Source organism: Trematomus bernacchii, unplaced genomic scaffold (assembly GCF_902827165.1).
Source record: "Trematomus bernacchii unplaced genomic scaffold, fTreBer1.1, whole genome shotgun sequence".
Taxonomy (NCBI): Eukaryota; Metazoa; Chordata; class Actinopteri; order Perciformes; family Nototheniidae; genus Trematomus; species Trematomus bernacchii.
Genome location: NW_022987394.1, coordinates 821302 through 844949, shown reverse-complemented (window position 1 = coordinate 844949; position 23648 = coordinate 821302). Strand labels below are relative to the sequence as shown.

General features: G+C 41.5%; 1 protein-coding gene across 1 annotated transcript in view; it reads right to left on the bottom strand.

Annotated features, from left to right (window-relative positions):
* Positions 1 to 23648, bottom strand: part of LOC117486604 (semaphorin-3D-like) — a gene marked incomplete at its 3' end in the record, with an annotated part of 86590 nt that overhangs the window by 36819 nt on the left and 26123 nt on the right. The window contains 1 exon segment of the mRNA XM_034135111.1: positions 1381 to 1609. Within this exon segment, the coding sequence (XP_033991002.1) occupies positions 1381 to 1549 (169 nt within the window).

Sequence of the window (23648 nt, the reverse complement as noted above, 5' to 3'; positions counted from 1 at the left end):
GGTGGAGAGAGGGGGAGATGATGGAAATATCCTGATCAGGAACACACTCACCTCACACACACTTTGAACATGTGAAGAAATAAAACCCTCATTTTCTGTTCATTACAAAATCATCATTTGAAAAAGAAAATGGTGAAACCCGACTCTTTATTTTTTTGCTAAGCTAGCAAAGATATATGTTTTATATGTGGTCATTAAATCCCTACTTTATCAAAAACTGCACCACGTGTTTGTTCGCTCATAGGAGGATAACAAATGCTAAGAAAGCTAATAGTGCTAATCTATTCATACTTTTAAACACCACAGAAGACGAATTTATGTTTAAAACGGCAACTTTTTGCACCTACAACAACAACAACAACCGCGCACAGCACAAGAGCTACAAGGGATGTTTACAGTGGGTGCTACTTAATTCTGAAGCTACAAACGATAACTACTATGCCATGCTAATGTGCTAGCATTACACAATTGAAATGCATGCAGAAAGTTTATGACAACAAGTGCTAATAAACAACCCCAACCCAGTCTGACCATATAAGGGTGGCAGTATTATTATTACTACCTAATTATTATAATAGAAGGATCGCTGGTTAAGTACATAGTGTGGATTGGTAGCTAAAGAGGAGTCTTGAGCAAAGCACTAAACCCCTAAAACATTAGCCTTTAGCTTAGCGGTGGTGATGTGAAGTCATGTGACCGTGCTGTAGTTCCTTTATAGCCCAACATTAGCCACCTTTAGCTTAGCGGTGGTGACGTGAAGTCATGTGACCGTGCTGTAGTTCCTTTATAGCCCAACATTAGCCACCTTTAGCTTAGCGGTGGTGACGTGAGGTCATGTGACCGTGCTGTAGTTCCTTTATAGCCCAACATTAGCCACCTTTAGCTTAGCTGTGGTGACGTGAAGTCATGTGACCGTGCTGTAGTTCCTTTATAGCCCAACATTAGCCACCTTTAGCTTAGCGGTGGTGACGTGAAGTCATGTGACCGTGCTGTAGTTCCTTTATAGCCCAACATTAGCCTCCTTTAGCTTAGCGGTGGTGACGTGAAGTCATGTGACCGTGCTGTAGTTCCTTTATAGCCCAACATTAGCCACCTTTAGCTTAGCGGTGGTGACGTGAAGTCATGTGACCGTGCTGTAGTTCCTTTATAGCCCAACATTAGCTTTTTACTTCAGAAATCATAAAGTGGTGTTAATATGTGGAGATTATCCTGCTGAACTAAACGTGTAAGTATCATAAACGTTTGTTTGACACAGAGATGATTTTTTCTACGCAAAATCACACGGAGAAATCTCATTGGACCAGGGAGATGCTGCCTTCAGGGACAGCCCACACAAATGGTGAAGACAGAGGATTAAACACTTTGCTTTCTGGTTCCTACCTGAGTGTGAGAGCTGCAGTCTGGGCCCAGTTTGTCTCCAGGCTTTGGGCTCTTCAGTGGTGCTGGTTACTACTGGCTGAAACCACAGCTGCTGGAGGAGAACCAGCATCAGGATGTGCAGAGACCTCACCCCCCCGACTCCTCCTGATGCCTTCAGGAGCGCCGCCATCTCCGCCTGATCTTCACCGTGTGCAGAGATACACAGAAGAAGGCCGAACACACTCGATCACTGCAGGAGGAGAGAGAAAACACACATTTAATGTTGGGTTTTAATCACACGATTTAAACTCTGAAAAGTAAGAACATTTAAATTCTTTCAGTTTAAGGCAAGGCTATTTATATACCACTTTTCAACACAAGGCAATTGAAAGCGCTTTACAATGAAAGACATTAAGAGCATAAAACACATTATATTTGCGTTTTGCGTCTTTATTTGGTGGTTTTGCATCACTTTTTGCTCATATTGCATCTCTTTTGGGGTGTTTTGTGTCTTTTTAAAGCAGTTTGACGTCTATTTGTTGTTGTTGTTGTTGTTGTTGTTGTTGTTGTTGTTGTGCATCCCTTAGTGGTCATTTTGCAAGTCTTTGATTTACTATTCATCAAGAAATGCAAACAGTCAGCTCAAGCAGAGGCTCTCCCCTGCACCTCGTCCAGTAAATCTTTACATGAATCCCTCCTTGTAGACAACACGACATTAATAAGTGTAAAACATTTTTTAATGCAACTTTAATTACCTCCACTGTAACTATAGAAATGAGTATAAGTGGCAAGTAACCAAGCTTTTAGTATATTTGTGGGAGAAACTGAGCGAGTAATCATGTGAGAAATGATGATGATCCATCATGGCGTCTGGCTGGATTACATCTTGTCAGCAGGGTTTAAAAATTCAACAGGTTAGAAGACGCTGCGGAGAAGAAGAAACACACAACACACACACACACACACACACACACAACACACCACACACACTCACACACACACACACACACACACACAAACACACACACACACACACACACACACACACACACACACCTCTGCGTTGTTTTCTGCAGGAAAACAAAGATGGCCTTTAATCTCTTAATGTTACTCTCAGACTCCAAAACAACTGCAGTGACTCACAGACTTTAGCATCCTGCACCTTTAACCCACTTAATGGTTGCCCCTGGGTAAAACCCTCTTCAAATTAAAAGCATTCCCCTTTTCATTCCTGATGACGACACACTATCCTCTGTAATTACTTTCATAAACACTTGTGTTTGTTTGGGATTGTGACCACGTTTCTCCGTGACATATTCTGTTAAAGATCCAGCGTCTGTGCAACGTTAAGCAATGCCATGTGTGTGGTGTGTGTGTGTGTGTGTGTGTGTGTGTGTGGTGTGGTGTGTGTGTTGTGTGTGTGTGTGTGACGTGTGGTGAAGAGTTAAAGTGGTAAATAAACACAGTGTCCTGGAATCTAAACAACGGTATAAAAGTGTCTCATAAATAACAAAATCCAAAGAGACAGAGAGAGGGTGGTGAAACAACCAAATACGCATATATTTGAAAGTGAACATCCAATAATTAAATAAACAATAACAAATGTTTTATTTACATTAAAACTGTAAACACTAGATATTCAGTGTTATGTAAGTTTGACAAACATCGTGTGTTTGACGTCATCATCGGTCAGTTGTTGTTTAACACTTGACTCGAGGAAACAAACTCCTCAGACCTGTCAACACAGAGACAGACAATGTGTGTGTGTGTGTGTGTGTGGGTGTGTGTGTGTGTGTGTTGTATTTTCCAGAGCGTTTGGACAGGACGTTTTTTGTAAATAAATCCCTGGAGGAAGCTCATCGTTTGTTTCCTCTGTCTGTTTGATTTAAACACACGACTGAATTAGTAACAACTACACACCACATAATATAGAATGCATCCTCACGCACACACAACACACACACACACCACACACACACACCACACACCAACACACACCACACACACACACACACACACACACACACACACCACACACACACACACACCACACACACACCACACACCAACACACACACTGTGGGTAAAGTCAACCGGGTAAGGACATCATGTCAACTTTAGGAGACTAAAAATATAAGTGTTGTTTATTTTTGGTTCAGATCAGGTCGTCTCGGCAGGTCAAAGGGGAAGGTCATGACGTCATTCTCTTGTTATTAGTTCAATTTACTCAAATAGTGATATAATGAGTGTAAATCAAGGACACTTCAGGGAACAACTGCCTGATTATACAACAGTTTGCGTAACTCTTTATATAAAACCCATAACTAGTCATAAAAGAGAGGAGGGGGCTCCTACCATCAGTCAGAGGATCTTTAAAGAGGCCCTATTCTGCTTTCTGTGTGTTCCTTCCTCCTGTAGTGTTGGTTTTCGTGCATGTAAATGGTCTGCAAAGGCTAAAATCCCTGTTTCCTTCTCTCCCACACACTTTGAGTCACAGGTGGATTCTATTGTAACTATTGTGAAGCTATAATGACGAACGCTGCCGTCGTTCACGGGGGAAAGTCAGGAAAATTATGGAGTAGTGTTTCAAAGATAATAGCAGGAAGTGTGAATGGCGTCCCGTCAGCGATTCGTCACAGCTGCGGCCTCGGGGTTTAATTGTTCATTGTTTACAAGTTCACCAACACCTCATGATAACGAGGAATTGTCTTTATGGCATTGGTGGAATAACTAAGTACTTTTACTTAAGAAATGTAGGTACTTCAATTGAGTTTTTTCCACATTATGCTACTTTAAACTTTTACCCCCCTAACATTTTTGGCTAACAATGTCCTTATTTACTCTTATTTTATAGAATTTAGTAACTCGCTCCATTGCAGATTTATTATTAATGAGTATTTGTACTCTGTAGTATTTCTAATTTTAGCTTTGAGTTCTTCCACCAAGCTAATTACAACTTTGAGAGATTTCCTGATTGAGGTTTTTCACCCTCATGCACACAGAGAGAAATGGAGGACATTGTTTAGGGAACGGTTCCCACGCCTATTCAGCTGGACACATCTTCACTTCCTGTTCCTGTTGCACCATGGGGATAAACAACGAGTCAACAGCTGCGTCACTTTCCACGTCTGGACCGCCATCTTTCACACGGTTAATGTACTGAGGACAGCTGGTTTTATTATTTCCTGTTGTTTCTAATGTAGACGTTATGGGACAGTTTTGAGTTTGTGAGAGGAAGGAATTACATACCGAGAAGGAGAGAGGGTTAATAAAGGGTTAAAATATTCAGATTAGGACAGGAAATACTGTCTCATTGACCCTCGTCTCTCCTGAATAGACGGCTTCTGCTCTGAAACGTCCACTCTTTGTGCAGAGCTTCCTGTGTTAGTGGAGAGAAAATTATTGTTTAAATAAGGAATGAATTAAAACGTCTAAAATGACTTTCTAAATATGGAAAATAATGATATTAAAAGCTTCAACAAGCCAGAAAAGGTTCATGGTGGACCATTTTTATATGGAATTCATGTGAAATTCAGTTTGATGATTAATAATAGTTTTGTGTTGGAAGTTCAAAGAAGATGCTGAACAGCCTGGGTGGATTATGAATGGGCCACAAGTATCAGGGGCCACGCTGGTTACTTCTTTATGGCGCATTTCCACTACACGGCCATCGCTCGGCCTCGCTCGGTATGGCTAGGCTCGTTAGGACTGGCTCACTTTATGGCGCATTTTCCATTACAGTTTAGGAACTGGGGTGGGTAGTATCTATAGTAACGCAGTGTAGGCGGAGCCGTGACGTCATCTTCAATGAGAACCCCAGAAAAAACAACCACAGCCGTTAGCTGTTAGACCCTCAGAGCTCACAGCTCCTTCATATATGTTCAGAAACTAGACAAAAGTTAAACAAGGTACACACCACAGACTGCCTGTGTCATTGCGAGTACAGTCGCTTGCTTTATTTATGTCTGTATAGGCCGTTGTTGTGAGTGTGGGACGGTCGGAGCATATATTGCGTTAGCTTAGCCAATCTCCCATTTAGAAAACACGCATTTTAAAAGGTGTGTCGCCTGCCGTCTGTCTGCAGACTTGTCAAAGCATTAATTCATGGTTTTTACTAACCGGTATCAGTATGTTGTTACTTCGGCATCATTTTGAAACGTGTATTACAATTAAATCACGGTCAAATATGTCCATCTTGTTGTAGTTGTAGCCCCCTTGCCAGCGATTCTCTCTCTAGTTAGCATACTACAGCCGACTCAGCCTCGTTGTCTCTGGCCCTAGAACCACGATTTGATGAGGCCAGAAAACTGTGAATTAGGACCCACCGGCCGGTACTAGGCCCAAGTGGAAACGCAACCAAGACGGGCCGCTGACGTCACACAGCCCTCTTAAACCGTGCTCCGCGCCTGTAGTGGAAACGCGCCATTAGGGACACGTTTCAACCAATCAGGGACTCAAAGACTTAAAAAAGGCAAAAATCACAAAAAGAATATCTAAAATGACTACACAAAAGGCAATAAAATGAAAAAGAAAAGACTGAAAATGTAGACAGAGACACAAAGCCGTTACCAAAGGTACACGATAAAGCCCTAAAGAGACACAAAACTACTACAAAGATATACAAAAAGATGTAAATATGAATTAAAAAGAGACACAAAACAACCACAAAGTGAAACAAACCTGAGACAGATGTGTAACGACTACGCCTTTTACGCGATTTTCAACGTTTTGCAACTCAATCTGGCTTCATAAGTGAAAGAGAAACAGCTTTAACGTAGTTCACCACAACGTAGTGTGTAATGTTGGGCTATAAAGGAACTACAGCACGGTCACATGGCTTCACGTCACCACCGCTAAGCTAAAGGCGGCTAATGTTGGGCTATAAAGGAACTACAGCACGGTCACATGACTTCACCACCCGCTAAGCTAAAGGAGGCTAATGTTGGCTATGAAGGAACTACAGCCACGGTCACATGACTTCACATCACCACCGCTAAGCTAAAGGCGGCTAATGTTGGGCCTATAAAGGAACTACAGCACGGTCACCATGACTTCACCACCGCTAAGCTAAAGGAGGCTAATGTTGGGCTATAAAGGAACTACAGCACGGTCACATGGACTTCATGTCAACCCACCGCTAAGCTAAAGGCGGCTAATGTTGGGCTATAAAGGAACTACAGCACCGGTCACATGACTTCACCACCGCTAAGCTAAAGGAGGCTAATGTTGGGCTATGAAGGAACTACAGCACGGTCACATGACTTCACGTCACCACCGCTACGCTAAAGGCGGCTAATGTTGGCTATGAAGGAACTACAGCACGGTCACATGACTTCACGTCACCACCGCTAAGCTAAAGGCGGCTAATGTTGGGCTATAAAGGAACTACAGCACGGTCACATGACTTCACAACCGCTAAGCTAAAGGCGGCTAATGTTGGGCTATAAAGGAACTACACACGGTCACATGACTTCACGTCATCACCGCTAAGCTAAAGGCGGCTAATGTTGGGCTATAAAGGAACTACAGCACGGTCACATGACTTCACCACCGCTAAGCTAAAGGTGGCTAATGTTGGGCTATAAAGGAACTACAGCACGGTCACATGACTTCACGTCACCACCGCTAAGCTAAAGGCGGCTAATGTTGGGCTATAAAGGAACTACAGCACGGTCACATGACTTCACGTCACCACCGCTAAGCTAAAGGCGGCTAACGTTGGGCTATAAAGGAACTACAGCACGGTCACATGACTTCACGTCACCACCGCTAAGCTAAAGGAGGCTAATGTTGGACTATAAAGGAACTACAGCACGGTCACATGACTTCACGTTACCACCGCTAAGCTAAAGGCGGCTAATGTTGGGCTATAAAGGAACTAAAGCACGGTCACATGACTTCACATTTCAGGGTAGTAGAACTCATTCCTGCACCCCTCTTTTGTTGTTGTTGTAAAAGATATTCACAAACGGCTCTTCAGTGTAAAAAGGGTAAAGAACAGTCATTGTTTTTCCTTCCTCACCATCTTCCTGTCCCACTTTGACCCTCCTTGTTGAATCAGAGACTCTGATACTTCGGATGTTTCTCTGACCTCTGTTTCTGGGATAATCAAACCCAGCGTCTCTTCTCTCTCCTGCTGGAAGGACGAACTGGTTGCATTGTGTTTACAGTGGGAGAGGCAGAGACATCTCATTTAACTCCATGTTGATTATATCTGCAGAGGAGAGGATCCTTCTTCTACCTTTCCTCTCTCATTTATCCCTTCAGGTTTTAGTATTTCCTCACCTTCCTCCTCCTCTCTATATTTCTTGTATTTAATCTTCCCCTCCTCCCTCCCTTATCTCTGTGATATATAATATTTCTGTGTGAGGACAGCTTTATAACTTTTCTCTGGCAGCTATTTAATCCTCAGCATGATTTAATAACTCCTCTGATCCCTCCTGTCATCTTATCACCTCAACACTAAATATTCATCTAGACCCTGATCTAATCCTTTTATCCCACATGCACCAAAGTGTTTTGAATTACATTACCACGTTAGCTACAGTATTGAAACATCCACAAAAACCCGTCATGAGGTACTTGTACTTAACTTTTTAGATGTTATGCTTCTTCATACTTCTACTCCATTACATTTACAACAGCTTTAGTTACTTAAAAAACAAAATGCATCTCTAAAATGAAACTAGTGGACTCCTAAAGTCACAATAAAAGAGTCAAATTATTTATATATTTGCAGATCTTGGTTTTTCTACAGCAGTAAAATGCAACAATATCATCTTGAAATCTCACATATATAAATATAATTATACACACACACAAAGGCCATTTTCTGCACAATGAATACTTTTACTTTTGATACTTTAAGTATATTCTGATCCTAATGCTTTTCTACTTCTCGAGTAACATTTTGAATGCAGGACTTTTATTTGTAACAGAGTATTCCACTCTGGTACTTCTACTTTTACTCAAGTATAAGATCTGAGTACTTTTACTTTTACTCAAGTATAAGATCTGAGTACTTCTACTTTTACTCAAGTACAATATCTGATTGCTTCTACTTTTACTCAAGTACAAGATCTGAGTACTTCTACTTTTACTCAAGTACAAGATCTGAGTACTTCTACTTTTACTCAAGTACAATATCTGATTGCTTCTACTTTTACTCAAGTACAAGATCTGAGTACTTCTACTTTTACTCAAGTACAAGATCTGAGTACTTCTACTTTTACTCAAGTACAAGATCTGAGTACTTCTACTTTTACTCAAGTACAATATCTGAGTACTTCTACTTTTACTCAAGTACAATATCTGAGTGCTTCTACTTTTACTCAAGTACAAGATCTGAGTACTTCTACTTTTACTCAAGTACCAGATCTGAGTACTTCTACTTTTACTCAAGTACAAGATCTGAGTACTTCTACTTTTACTCAAGTACAAGATCTGAGTACTTCTACTTTTACTAAAGTACAATATCTGATTGCTTCTACTTTTACTCAAGTACAAGATCTGAGTACTTCTACTTTTACTCAAGTACCAGATCTGAGTACTTCTACTTTTACTCAAGTACAAGATCTGAGTACTTCTACTTTTATTCAAGTACAAGATCTGAGTACTTCTACTTTTACTCAAGTACAAGATCTGAGTACTTCTACTTTTACTCAAGTACAAGATCTGAGTACTTCTACTTTTACTCAAGTACAAGATCTGAGTACTTCTACTTTTACTCAAGTACAAGATCTGAGTACTTCTACTTTTATTCAAGTACAAGATCTGAGTACTTCTACTTTTACTCAAGTACAAGATCTGAGTACTTCTACTTTTACTCAAGTACAAGATCTGAGTACTTCTACTTTTACTCAAGTACAAGATCTGAGTACTTCTACTTTTACTCAAGTACAATATCTGAGTACTTCTACTTTTACTCAAGTACAAGATCTGAGTACTTCTACTTTTACTCAAGTACAAGATCTGAGTACTTCTACTTTTACTCAAGTACAAGATCTGAGTACTTCTACTTTTACTCAAGTACAAGATCTGAGTACTTCTACTTTTACTCAAGTACAAGATCTGAGTACTTCTACTTTTACTCAAGTACAAGATCTGAGTACTTCTACTTTTACTCAAGTACAAGATCTGAGTACTTCTACTTTTACTCAAGTACAAGATCTGAGTACTTCTACTTTTACTCAAGTACAAGATCTGAGTACTTCTACTTTTACTCAAGTACAAGATCTGAGTACTTCTACTTTTATTCAAGTACAAGATCTGAGTACTTCTACTGTTACTCAAGTACAAGATCTGAGTACTTCTACTTTTACTCAAGTACAAGATCTGAGTACTTCTACTTTTACTCAAGTACAATATCTGAGTACTTCTACTTTTACTCAAGTACAAGATCTGAGTACTTCTACTTTTACTCAAGTACAAGATCTGAGTACTTCTACTTTTACTCAAGTACAAGATCTGAGTACTTCTACTTTTACTCAAGTACAAGATCTGAGTACTTCTACTTTTACTCAAGTACAAGATCTGAGTACTTCTACTTTTACTCAAGTACAAGATCTGAGTACTTCTACTTTTACTCAAGTACAAGATCTGAGTACTTCTACTTCAAGGTTCAAGGTTCTTTATTGTCAATCTGACATAGCTACAGAGTAATTATGCAGTTGAAAATCTTATGTCACAGGCTTCTCCAACAATGCAACATAATAACATAACATAATAACAATAAGAGCAAGAGCAATACAAAAATAATAATAGTTATAAAAATGAAATAAAGTTATGATGTGGAATAGTGCAGTATGAGTCTATATACAAGTTATTGGAATGATATATATATATTAGGTATTAGATACATACTACTGAGTAGCAGTTGAATGTTTGAAGTTGTTTCAACAGTTCAATTTTTTAACAGTCTCACTGCCCGCGGGAAGAAACTGTCTCCGAATCTTCTTGTCCTTGCCCGGATGCTGCGGTAACGTCTGCCAGACGGCAACAGAAAGAACAGTTTGTGGCTGGGGTGATGGGGGTCTTTGATAATCCGTAGTGATTTCTTCCTGAGCCGCTGGGAGTAAAGGTCCTCCATGGATGGCAGCTCCGTCCTGGTGATGTGCTGTGCAGTTTTCACCACCCTCTGTAAAGCCTTACGATCGAGGTCGGTGCAGCTGCCGTACCAGGCCGTCATGCTGCCAGTGAGGATACTCCTCTATCGTGCACCTGTAGAAGTTGCAGAGTATCCTGGAATCCATTTTGAACCTCCTCAACCTGCGGAGGAAGAAGAGCCGCTGTCGAGCTTTCTTGGTGATGGTGGTGGTGTGAAGAGACCATGTCAGGTCCTCAGTGATGTGGACCCCAAGGAACCTGAAGCTTTTGACTCTCTCCACCGTAGTCCCATTGATGGCGATGGGGGCGTGTCCCTCTCCCTGCTGCTTCCTGTAGTCCACAATCAGCTCCTTTGTTTTGCTGATGTTGAGATGGAGGTTGTTCTCCTGGCACCAAGATGTCAGGTTTTCGACCTCCTCTCTGTATGCCGTCTCGTCATCGTCTGTGATCTGGCCGATGACGGTCGCGTCATCAGCAAACTTCACGATGGTGTTGGAGCTGTGTGTGGCCACGCAGTCGTGGGTGAACAGGGAGTAGAGGAGAGGGCTGAGCACGCAGCCTTGAGGGGCACCGGTGTTGAGAATCAGGGTGGAGGATGTGATGTTTCCCACCCGCACTGCCTGGGGTCTGCCCGTCAGGAAGTTCAGGATCCAGTCGCAGAGGGCGCTGTTGAGCCCGAGGTCTCTGAGCTTGATGGCCAGCTTGGAGGGCACAATGGTGTTGAATGCTGAACTGTAGTCAATGAACAGCATTCTCACATATGTGTTCCTGTTCTTCGGGTCCAGGTGTGAGAGGGCAGTGTGGAGGGTGAGGGCTATGGCGTCGTCTGTGGACCTGTTTGCTCTGTAGGCAAACTGCAGGGGGTCCAGAGATTCAGGGAGGGAGGAGGTGATGAATAATTTGACTAACCGCTCAAAGCACTTCATTATGATGGAGGTGAGTGCTACTGGGCGGTAGTCGTTGGGGCAGGTGATGATTGTCTTTTTGGGGACAGGAATGATGGTGGAGTGTTTAAGACATGTGGGGACTACAGACTGCAGCAGGGACCTGTTGAAGATGTCTGTGAACACCTCTGCCAGCTGAACTGCACACACCCTGAGAACACGGCCAGGGATGCCATCAGGTCCAGGAGCCTTGTGTGGGTTAACCCTTTTAAAGGATTTACACACATCTGCCCTATTTAAAACAAAAGGGCAGTGTAGCTCCTGGTCCCTCTGTACCTCCACAGCCTGGCTGCTCTCAAAGCGTGCAAAAAAACTGTTTAGCTCATCTGGGAGAGATGCGCACGCAGACACTCCCGCAGCACCCCCCGCTGCTCCTTTGTAGTCAGTCATTGTCCTTAGTCCCGCCCACAAATTCCTAGTGTTACAGCCTTTGAAGTCAGATTCCACCTTGTCTTTGTACTGTCTCTTTGCATTTTTTATTGCTCTCCGGAGATCATACCTAGACTTCCTGTACTCCTCCAAATCTCCCGCTGTGTGCGCGAGAGTGCGCGCTTTCAGTTTGCCGCGCACCTCACCGTTTACCCAGGGCTTTTGATTTGGGAATGTCCGTACAGAAACCTTCGGTACCCACGTCATCGATGCATTTCCCAATGTAGCAGATGACAGTGTCCGTGTGTGTGTTGATGTTATTGTCCTCAAAACACACTCCAATCCGTAGATGCAAAGCAATCCTGCAGTGCTGAATCTGACTCCTCGCTCCATCGTTGTACTGTCCTTGTTATCGGTCTGTCCCTTTTAAGTTTCTGCTTGTAAGCAGGCAACAACAGTAGTGAGATATGGTCCGATTTGCCGAAGGGAGGGCGAGGGAGAGCCTTATATCCATTCCGGAAAGGGGAATAAACATGGTCCAGTATGTTTCCCCCGCGCGTCGGGAAGTTGATGTGTTGGTAATATTTTGGCAAAACCTTCTTCATGTTGGCGGTTGTTGAAATCTCCGGCCACAACGAACGCCGCATCTGGCCGTGAAGTCTCGGTTTTATCAATAAACCCAAACAGCTGATCGAGTGCCGTGTTGTTGTCGGCGAGTGGCTGCGGCGGGATATACACTGCTGTTATCACAACAGATGTGAATTCCCTCGGCAGATGGAAGGCCCGACATGAGATCATGAGGTGCTCTAGCTGTGCCGAACAGTCCGATGAAATAATCTTCACATCTGAGCACCAGTTGTTGTTAGTCATTAAGTACTTTTACTCAAGTACAAGATCTGAGTACTTCTACTTTTACTCAAGTACAAGATCTGAGTACTTCTACTTTTACTCAAGTACAAGATCTGAGTACTTCTACTTTTACTCAAGTACAAGATCTGAGTACTTCTACTTTTACTCATGAACAAGATCAGAGAGAGTATGCGTCTTTTTGTATGATGTTAAAAAGTACTTCTTGTGTTCTCTCTTGATATGTATGGTTTTGTGATGATGCAACCGAAGCTTTGCAGAGCGTACCTGAAGCAGGAAATGACCTCATGTCCTCACTGGGAGCAGTAAAGTGCTTCTCATGTGTTTCAGGTAACAACATTTATCCAACATGTGGACACATTTGGCTCCGGTGCAGAAAGCGTGTGAAACTAAAGCAGCTCTGGGACGTAAACCCTCTGCTATCTGCGTTACAGAGCAACCTGCGTCAGTCGTCGTAAATATGAGTTACCTCGCTTTCCTTTTCTCTGAGGAGGAAATATACTGCATTCTTGAGTCAGATTCAAACCCATAAAAAGGTCATTTGGGTGGAAAACTGCATCAGGAATATAAATATATATTCTGCAGGTTTATAGGTATGTACAAATGTTTTACTTACATTTTCTTTATTTTACACTTTTATGTTTACCTTAAAATTACAAAGAAATATCTTAAAGTCTTATAATAGTAATACATTTTTATATTACGAGTTACATATTTAATTACAGATAAAAAATATATATTTTACGTACTTCTGCATGTATTTTCTGAAAGTGCAAACACGCTGTAAATAGTATATAGTAAATTTACCTTAAAGGTCTCCTGTTATACTGTTTTTCATCAATATATTATAGTTCTCAGAGATATCCAGAACCTGTCTCTGATTGGCTGAAACACCAAACAGATCATTGCAGCATCCCATAACACCGTGGTTGGTGATTGGCTAATGGTTACACAAGCCAAAACATCGTTATGACATCATAAAGTGGCCAAAATCTGATCAGCTCATTTTCAGACAGGTTTTTATATAAATGGATCAAAAAGAGAGATAATCTTTGTTCCTGAAACTTTCAGAGTCTCTTTCCACAGAGGGGACACATGTTGATGTAGAAGAGACATGAAGAAGAGGGGACACATGTTGATGAAGAAGAGACATGAAGAAGAGGGGACACATGTTGATGTAGAAGAGACATGAGGAAGAGGGGACACATGTTGATGTAGAAGAGACATGAAGAAGAGGGGACACATGTTGATGTAGAAGAGACATGAAGAAGAGGGGACACATGTTGATGAAGAAGAGACATGAAGAAGAGGGGACACATGTTGATGTAGAAGAGACATGAGGAAGAGGGGACACATGTTGATGTTGAAGAGACATGAAGAAGAGGGGACACATGTTGATGTAGAAGAGACATGAAGAAGAGGGGACACATGTTGATGTAGAAGAGACATGAAGAAGAAGGGACACATGTTGATGAAGAAGAGACATGAAGAAGAGGGGACACATGTTGATGAAGAAGAGACATGAAGAAGAGGGGACACATGTTGATGAAGAAGAGACATGAAGAAGAGGGGACACATGTTGATGTAGAAGCGACATGAAGAAGAGGGGACACATGTTGATGTAGAAGAGACATGAAGAAGAGGGGACACATGTTGATGTAGAAGAGACATGAAGACGAGGGGACACATGTTGATGTAGAAGAGACATGAAGAAGAGGGGACACATGTTGATGTAGAAGAGACATGAAGAGGGGACACATGTTGATGTAGAAGAGACGTGAAGAAGAGGGGACACATGTTGATGAAGAAGAGACATGAAGAAGAGGGGACACATGTTGATGTAGAAGAGACATGAGGAAGAGGGGACACATGTTGATGTAGAAGAGACATGAAGAAGAGGGGACACATGTTGATGTAGAAGAGACATGAAGAAGAGGGGACACATGTTGATGTAGAAGAGACATGAAGAAGAGGGGACACATGTTGATGTAGAAGAGACATGAAGAAGAGGGGACACATGTTGATGAAGAAGAGACATGAAGAAGAGGGGACACATGTTGATGTAGAAGAGACATGAAGAAGAGGGGACACATGTTGATGTAGAAGAGACATGAAGAAGAGGGGACACATGTTGATGTAGAAGAGACATGAAGAAGAGGATTTTGCATAATAGGTGACCTTTAAAATAATGTTTTGGGTTGTTCATTTATAGTTACTATCTGTAATTTTACAGGATTCTGCAAGTTATTTTAAAAAAAACATGATAATTACTATAAAAATGTACAGTTATTTTTTTTACAGTGTTTATAGGTTTACAGCATGCAGTGGAAATGTAAGAAAACAATGCGACTTAGAGGACATAACATTTAAATCGGGTGTTTTTCCAATAATGCCTGCCTCGCTGCACGTTATCCCTCTTATTACACGATCAGATACCATACACACACTAGCATCTTGACTCCCGATATTAATTGAAATGATTTTATTGACGTGAAAATGATCGTATTGCTTCCTCTAAGAAAGTGAACTCTGTAGCCCATACCGTGTTCCTGTTAGTGTTTACTTCCTGTCTTTTCACCTCTGTCTCCCTCTTCATCCTCCTTAGTCATTATAGTGCTTAACATCAGTCTACTGTCATATTGACCTCTGAAGTGTCCCAAATTGACCAATCAGAATCGAGTATTCAACTAAGCCCTGTAATAACGCTCACTATTGTTACTGTTCAATTCATCATGGGGCTTTTGCTTTTCTTAGGGAGGAAATTAAACTCCTAAATCTCTTTTTATTACAATGGAGTCTGGTCTGAGAGGGGGGTAAAATCAATGATACATGATCGTTATTAGATTTAAATCATCCTCCGTTTCATTCCCTGGAAAATGTCCAACACACAAGAGACCATGGGTTGCATGAAGATGAAAATATGCTCGCCAGGATGCACGCTTGACTTTTTAGATTTCTGTAATCTTGATTGTGTCTTTTAGGAAACGCAGAGTTGTATCCCCGTTGCTTCCTGAGGTTACACAAGTTGATCCTACGGTTTATTTCCCAAAATGTGACTTCAGACTCTCCACAGGAAAAACAACATTCTTGAATTCAGGAGAAAAGTTTTGAGTGATGGAAACATTTTCCAAAGTTTTCTCCAGGAAGGAACACATTGAGACATGCTCCTACAAGAATACAAAACATATGTACTTTTCAGAGATGGAAAAAAATGTAATTCAATCTGATGATCAATGTTAGAGCAAGTGTTGTCGAAGATACTTAACCCTAAACTGCTCCCGTAAGTTGCTTTGGATAAAAGCAAAATGACATAATGTAATGTAGAGTGAGGACCAATAGGAAGTCAGATATCAGATTCACGTTTCTGTACTTAAAGAGTCCTCTCCTGCTGATGTTCAGGTGTATATCAGTATTGTAGTGTCTCTACTTTAAAGAGTTCTCTCCTGCTGATGTTCAGGTGTATATCAGTATGTAGTGTCTCTACTTTAAAGAGTCCTCTCCTGCTGATGTTCAGGTGTATATCAGTATGTAGTGTCTCTACTTTAAAGAGTCCCTCTCCTGCTGATGTTCAGGTGTATATCAGTATGTAGTGTCTCTACTTTAAAGAGTCCTCTCCTGCTGATGTTCAGGTGTATATCAGTATGTAGTGTCTCTACTTTAAAGAGTCCTCTCCTGCTGATGTTCAGGTGTATATCAGTATGTAGTGTCTCTACTTTAAAGAGTCCTCTCCTGCTGATGTTCAGGTGTATATCAGTATGTAGTGTTTCTACTTTAAAGAGTCCTCTCCTTCTGATGTTCAGGTGTATATCAGTATGTAGTGTCTCTACTTTAAAGAGTCCTCTCCTGCTGATGTTCAGGTGTATATCAATATGTAGTGTTTCTACTTTAAAGAGTCCTCTCCTGCTGATGTTCAGGTGTATATCAGTATGTAGTGTCTCTACTTTAAAGAGTCCTCTCCTGCTGATGTTCAGGTGTATATCAGTATGTAGTGTCTCTACTTTAAAGAGTCCTCTCCTGCTGATGTTCAGGTGTATATCAGTATGTAGTGTCTCTACTTTAAAGAGTCCTCTCCTGCTGATGTTCAGGTGTATATCAGTATGTAGTGTCTCTACTTTAAAGAGTCCTCTCCTGCTGATGTTCAGGTGTATATCAGTATGTAGTGTCTCTACTTTAAAGAGTCCTCTCCTGCTGATGTTCAGGTGTATATCTGCTCTAATGTAACTTTACTGAAGGAATCTTAAAACTCCCATGATCCCACATTGCATCACTGCCAAACTTTACCATATTGTGCATTTAATGAAGAGTCCAGACGTGTTTCCAGTCATTGTTAAAGACTCTGTCTGCTTTTCATTCATTGTTTCTGTGTAAAAGCAGATGTATATCAACAGGGGAATGGATGGTCCTTCAGTGATGTGTGAGGATTACTCATGGTTCAGGGTCATTGTCAAATTTAATCTCGGTTTTCTGATAATACAAAAGCCCAGAGGTAACAATTACAACGCTCCCTAGTGATGTCTCTTTCTGTTTTATCTTTTGGCTTCCATTCACAAATATATGAATCCCACATGCACATGCGGTAATAACTACTGTACATGAAGGTGATAAATGAGAGCCAGAGTGAAACCAGAACATGGATTTCAGAAGATCAGAAAAACTCTCCGTCTGGATCCAATTGCACTTTGGCTCACTTCTTTTAGAGTTCTGATATCAGGTTTGCCTTTAGCGTGAAGTATTAAATACTTTTGCTGGTCATGAACTTAGGAGGAAGGGATCTGTAAAAGTAAATGGTGTGCAGGGAAATGTTGCAACCAAAGAGGCATTTCTATTTATCAGCGTGAAATGAAAAGGAGTTGTAGTAGATGCTGATTTATCCCACAGTTTTGAAAGTATGTTTGAAAAGATGAAAAAAGGGAATCCTATAACCATGAACTAACTCACTATTTCATCACTTCTTGTCTCCTGGTCTGGAAGTCAATGGTTTTTTGAGTGTGTCTTTGGTTGCTATCCTGAAATAAGTTCTGTGGTTAACACAAGCTGAAGAGATTTTTGTCCTACGACGTAAAATACGTCAGTAAACACACGACTGGTGTCTAAATGAGACGACTAAACGCCATGAAGCCCAACTCTATTTCCTTTATAGCCCAACATTAGCCACCTTTAGCTTAGCGGTGGTGACGTGAAGTCATGTGACCGTGCTGTAGTTCCTTTATAGCACAACATTAGCCACCTTTAGCTTAGCGGTGGTGACGTGAAGTCATGTGACCGTGCTGTAGTTCCTTTATAGCCCAACATTAGCCACCTTTAGCTTAGCGGTGGTGACGTGAAGTCATGTGACCGTGCTGTAGTTCCTTTATAGCCCAACATTAGCCACCTTTAGCTTAGCGGTGGTGACGTGAAGTCATGTGACCATGCTGTAGTTCCTTTATAGCCCAACATTAGCCACCTTTAGCTTAGCGGTGGTGACGTGAAGTCATGTGACCGTGCTGTAGTTCCTTTATAGCCCAACATTAGCCACCTTTAGCTTAGCGGTGGTGACGTGAAGTCATGTGACCGTGCTGTAGTTCCTTTATAGCCCAACATTAGCCTCCTTTAGCTTAGCGGTGGTGATGTGAAGTCATGTGACCGTGCTGTAGTTCCTTTATAGCCCTATGCTGGGAAAATACTGAATGTTCCTTCTACATCAGAGTAGCACATGATAACAGAGGCCCTACGTAGCTGTGTACGTAGCCGGATGCATGACTACATGGATGACGCTCATGAGACACTGTGTTGAAGTTATGATAGCTATGTTCCTAAGATTGGCATGATGACACAGCTCCTAGAGAGATAGGCATGTGACTGTCATGCTTATTGCTTACGCAGGCCTTAGCTAATCTGAACTAATGTTAGAATACTGCTTTGAACCAGTATTCTTCCATCTTGTTGACTGTAACACCCTCTCTTGTATATCAGCATATCAAGGACTCTACTCTGGGAACTATTTGTCCCACGCAGCCCTGTGTGTGATGACTACTTCCATTCTTGAGAGGATAATAAATACATGTATCCTGATATTGAAGCTCAAGCCGGTGACGAGTGATATTTTTCCTAACACCCAACGTTAGCTTTTTACTTCAGAAATCATAAAGTGGTGTTAATATGTGGAGATTATCCTGCTGAACTAAACGTTTAAGTATCATAAATGTTTGTTTGACACAGAGATTCATTTCTGACATAACCAAAGAAAAATCCCCTTTGGACCAGAGAGATGCTGCCTTCAGGGTCCATTACAGAAACAGGACATCCCTGCAGCACATGTTCATGTCAGAACTTCCCGACCCGACACCAACCCTTCACCTCGTCACGCTCCACTGATCTGCAGAAACATGTTCAGCTTCATTATTCCACAGTTCATAAAACCGTCTCACATTGAAGGAAACTCTGACGCTGCTTTCATTTCCAGATGAAAGACTTCCCGGTTCAGAGGAGAGGCTCTGGTTTTTCCAGAGATGACCAGAGTCAAGATAAACAAACAGCGATGTGGGAACTGAGCACAAGGGATTCTGGGAAAAGGAGAGTATCTTCCCAACATTTCTCTCTCCTTCGTCTATCTGTTTCTTGAGGAAATATCTCCTCTCTGGGGGATTCTGGGAAGAGGAAGCTGTCGTCATCCACTTCCAGATGGAAAGAGAAGAAGAGGAAACGGGCCTCTGGATTCTTACACAACTCACATTTCCTTTACCTTAGTCATATTCTGACGCTTTTTAAAAACAAATACCTGCAGCCTGTTATTCATCTTTCTGTTTGCTTTGCACGATACTTGAGGAAGTCGAGGCTAAAAAGAAAGTCCGTTTTCTATGCAAGATGTAGAAAATGCGGCTAAAAGGAAACCAGAGAAAGGTATTACTGAAATAGTAAGACATGCTGGGAAATATGCGTATTTCTAAGAGGATCCATTTGTACGGAAGAGGATAAGAGCCATATGAGTTCTGACTTTAATCCTAAAAAGTAAATAACCCACTGGTTAATTAAAAACAGAGTTTGCTAACAAGTGTCTAGATGAGACGACTAAATGTCATCCTGCCCAACATTAGCCAGCTTTAGCTTAGCGGTGGGTGACGTGAAGTCATGTGAACGTGCAACACAGTCTCACGGCATTTCGTGTTATAGTCACGAAATTAATCTATTGATTCGTGTTCACCAACACGATTTCGCCATTTTTTTCGTGTCACACAGAACGATTTTAAAAGCAATGTAAATAATAACAAATTAGAAGGAAAAAGACATTTAAAAAAATACAGATTTAAGTATTCTGACACAGAACGATTTTAGAAGCAATGTATTTATATTGGTAGTATGTTTCGTGCCTGCACCAAATAATAACAAATTAGAAGGAAAAAAAGATGACATAAAATACAGATGTCAGTATTCTGAGGCTCTGAGCCATTTCTTTTCCTCACTGACGGCAAAAAAACTCTGACATTATACAATTTAAAATAAAAGGGTTAGGGTTAGGGTAAGATATTGAGTAAGAACATGTTTTTATGAACCACACAGCTTCTGGTCTTCCAAGACCCGACCGGACAAATAGACGTGTTGCAGGCACGAAACATACTACCAATAGAAATACATTGCATTTAAAATCGTTCTGTGTGACACGAAAATCGTGTTGGTGAACACAAATCAATAGATTAAATTAATTTCGTGACTAATAACACGAAATGCCGTGAGACTGGGTTGGACCGTGATGTAGTTCCTTTATAGCCCAACATTAGCCACCTTTAGCTTAGCGGTGACTTTAATAATAAAAAGTAAGAATTCAGACCCATTTCTCAGAATTGTGAGGACGTTAAAACGATGTGTACTGTATGAGGATGTGATCACTATGTGTGTGTGTGTGTGTGTGTGTGTGTGTTTGTTTGTTGGGCAACGGGAACGCTTCATTTTCTATTCCTTCAACACAGGAATGAAGCTGGTTTTCCTGGAAGAAGCCCGGAGGGAAGCTGGTGGTCATTGTTATGCCGCAGTTCCACTACACGGTCGGCCTCGGCCACACTCGGTACGGCTCGGTACGGCTTGGCCGCGTTGGGCCGACTCACTTCATGCTGCGCTTCCATTACAGTTTAGGAACTGGGGTAGTTACTATAGTAACGCAGTGTAGGCGGAGCCGTGACGTCATCTTCAGAGAACTCCAGAAAAACAACACAGCCGTTAGCTGTTAGCACTCAGAGCTCACAGCTCCTTATATATGTTCAGAAACTCGACAAAAGTTAAACAAGTACAAACCACAGACTGCCTGTGTCATGGTGAATACAGTCGCTGCTTTATTTATGTCTGTATAGGCCGTTGTTGTGAGTGTGGACGGTCAGAGCATATACTGCGTTAGCTTAGCCAATCTCCATCTAGAAAAACACGAATTTTAAAAGGTTTTTCGCCTGCCGTCTGTCTGCAGACTTGACAAAGCATTAATTCATGGTTTTTACTAACCGGTATCAGTATGTTGTTACTTCGGCATCATTTTGAAACGTGTATTACAATTAAATCACGGTCAAATATGTCCATCTTGTTGTAGTTGTAGCCCTCTTGCCAGCGCTCCTCTCTCTAGTTTAGCATACTCAGCCCGACTCAGCCCTGTTTGTTGGCCCCGATAGAACCACAATTTTGTCGGGCCAGAAAAGAGGTGAAAAAAGTGGCCCCGGGCCGGGCCGGGCCGGGCCGTACCTAGGCCTAGTGGAAGCGCAACCCAAAAACGGGTACGGCACGACACGGCACGCTTAAAGCGAGCTCCGCGCTGTAGTGGAACTGCGCCATTAGAGAGGTGTGTGTGTGTGTGTGTGTGTGTGTGTGTGTGTGTGTGTGTGTTAAACCTGCAGCTGCCTATTTAAAAATGTTAAAGATCAGTTTCATCCTTACCTAAGTCTGAAAAGGGGGTTAACCAGCAACCTGGCAACCTGATGAATGATGAAAATGATGATTTATTTTTGTTAAAACCTACAGCATTAAAGGTCCCATGTCATGCTTTTCCGGTTATTACCCGTCCCCTTGTGTTATGAAGGTTGTTCTGCATGTAAACGGTCTGCAGAGTCACAAACCCTCAAAGTACACCCTGTAGCGAGTAAAACTCTAACACAGAAAAGACCTGTCTATGCTGCCCCAGTTTCAGTAGAAATGGCCATGTCATGGGACCTTTAAAATCAAACCTACAACAAGGTACAGTTTGAAACTGCAGGGTCTGGTTTTCACTCTGTGAGTTTACTGTCCCCTCCTTTAGGCTTCATCATTAAACGCAGATGTGTCCCAGCTCCACATCTTGTTATATTTCGGCATCTGTGATTTATTACTGATAATAAGGGATGGGGTTGGATGGCATTCTTATTCAATTGTCAGTAAATAAAAACATTTTAAAAATCATATTGTGTGCGTGTGCGCGTGTGCGTGTGCGTGTGCGTGTGCGTGTGTGTGTGTGTCTGAGTCAGAATTCTGAGAAGAAATTCAAAATTCTGCTAAAAAGAAAGTCTGTTTTTTATCACAGTTGCATTAAAGTTATGTAAAATCCTCTCAAACTTCTTACAAAAAAGGTACATTTGACATATTTGAAAGATGCATATCATCTAATCTGCAGCCAGGTTTACACTTCCATCTTTATTGATTCCCATAGTGTCTGAACTCTGAGGATTCCTCACTTTGAAGCTGCACAAAGAGACCCCGAAGACTGAGGGGGAATTCTCCTTTAAAGCCCATACCGTGGATATCTGAGTGATAAGTCAGAACTGAGAAACTGCACAAACACAGAAGTCCACATGTTGGAATTCCAGTCAGTCTGAAGGGAGCTCTCAAGGCAGCGAAGGTGAGGAGAAACACATTTTAATTTACAGCTGCAGGGAGATAAGGTATGATTTAAAGCAGAGGCATATTACATATTTGAGGGGTGCAATATTTCGTGCCTTAACGAGGGGAGTTAACTCTCATGAGAACAGAAAATATGCTTTTATCAGTGGATTTGATTTTGTTCGACAATGTGACACACACACACACACACACACACACACACACACAGTCCCACAGATTTCCCCACAGAAAGTAGTCCCCCCTCATTAGGCGTCTCAGTGAAAGTCTATTCTCTGGATCTGCTGGGAACACTGGGAGCAGCCGAGCAAAAAAACAACCCACGACTTCTCACTAGAACACAAAGATGTGAAAGCGTGTGAAGCTTACATCTCAAACTAGTCTACCCTCGCTTTTTCTCCATCTTCCTCTCCATCCCCCTCCTCTTCCTCTCTGTTTTGTGAAGTTTCTCTGAAAGAAAGGCTTAAGTCCTCCTGACAGCTGTCACTCGGGGCAGCAAACCCCCACCAGAGAACACACACTTCACACAGAGAGAAGAAGAAGCAGCTCGACAAGAGGAGCTAACGAGGAGCGGGATACTGTTTCACTTCTTATAGAACGACTTACTGACATCTTCATGGCAGAAACCACATTTCAAGTTCATTTTGTAGGCTGTCCCTGAAGGCAGCATCTCCCTGGTTATGTCAGAAAAATAATCTCTGTGTCAAACAAACGTTTAATTTACACGTTTAGTTCAGCAGGAAAATCTCCACTTTATGATTTCTGAAGTAAAAAGCAACAGAATTTGAATTTTTCCTCAGAATTTAGAATTATTTCAAAATTGTAGATCTTACCAGAATTGTGACTTTTTCTCCTATAATTTTGACTATTTCTCTGAATTTTGACTTTTTTCCAATAATTTTGACTTTTTCTCACAATTTTGACTTTTTCCTAAAACGTTTGATTTTTTTCACACTTTTGATTTTCCTCCAAATGTGGACTTTTTCCCAAAATGGTTGACTTTTACTCAGAATTTGGACTTTTAACCAAAACATTTGACTTTTTCTCAGAATTTAATTTTTTCCCCGATATTTTTGTCTTTTTCTCAGAATTTTGACTTTTTTTCAAAATGTTGGACTTTTACTCAGAATTTTTACCTTTTCTCAGAATGTTGACTTCACACAGAGAGAAGAAGCAGCT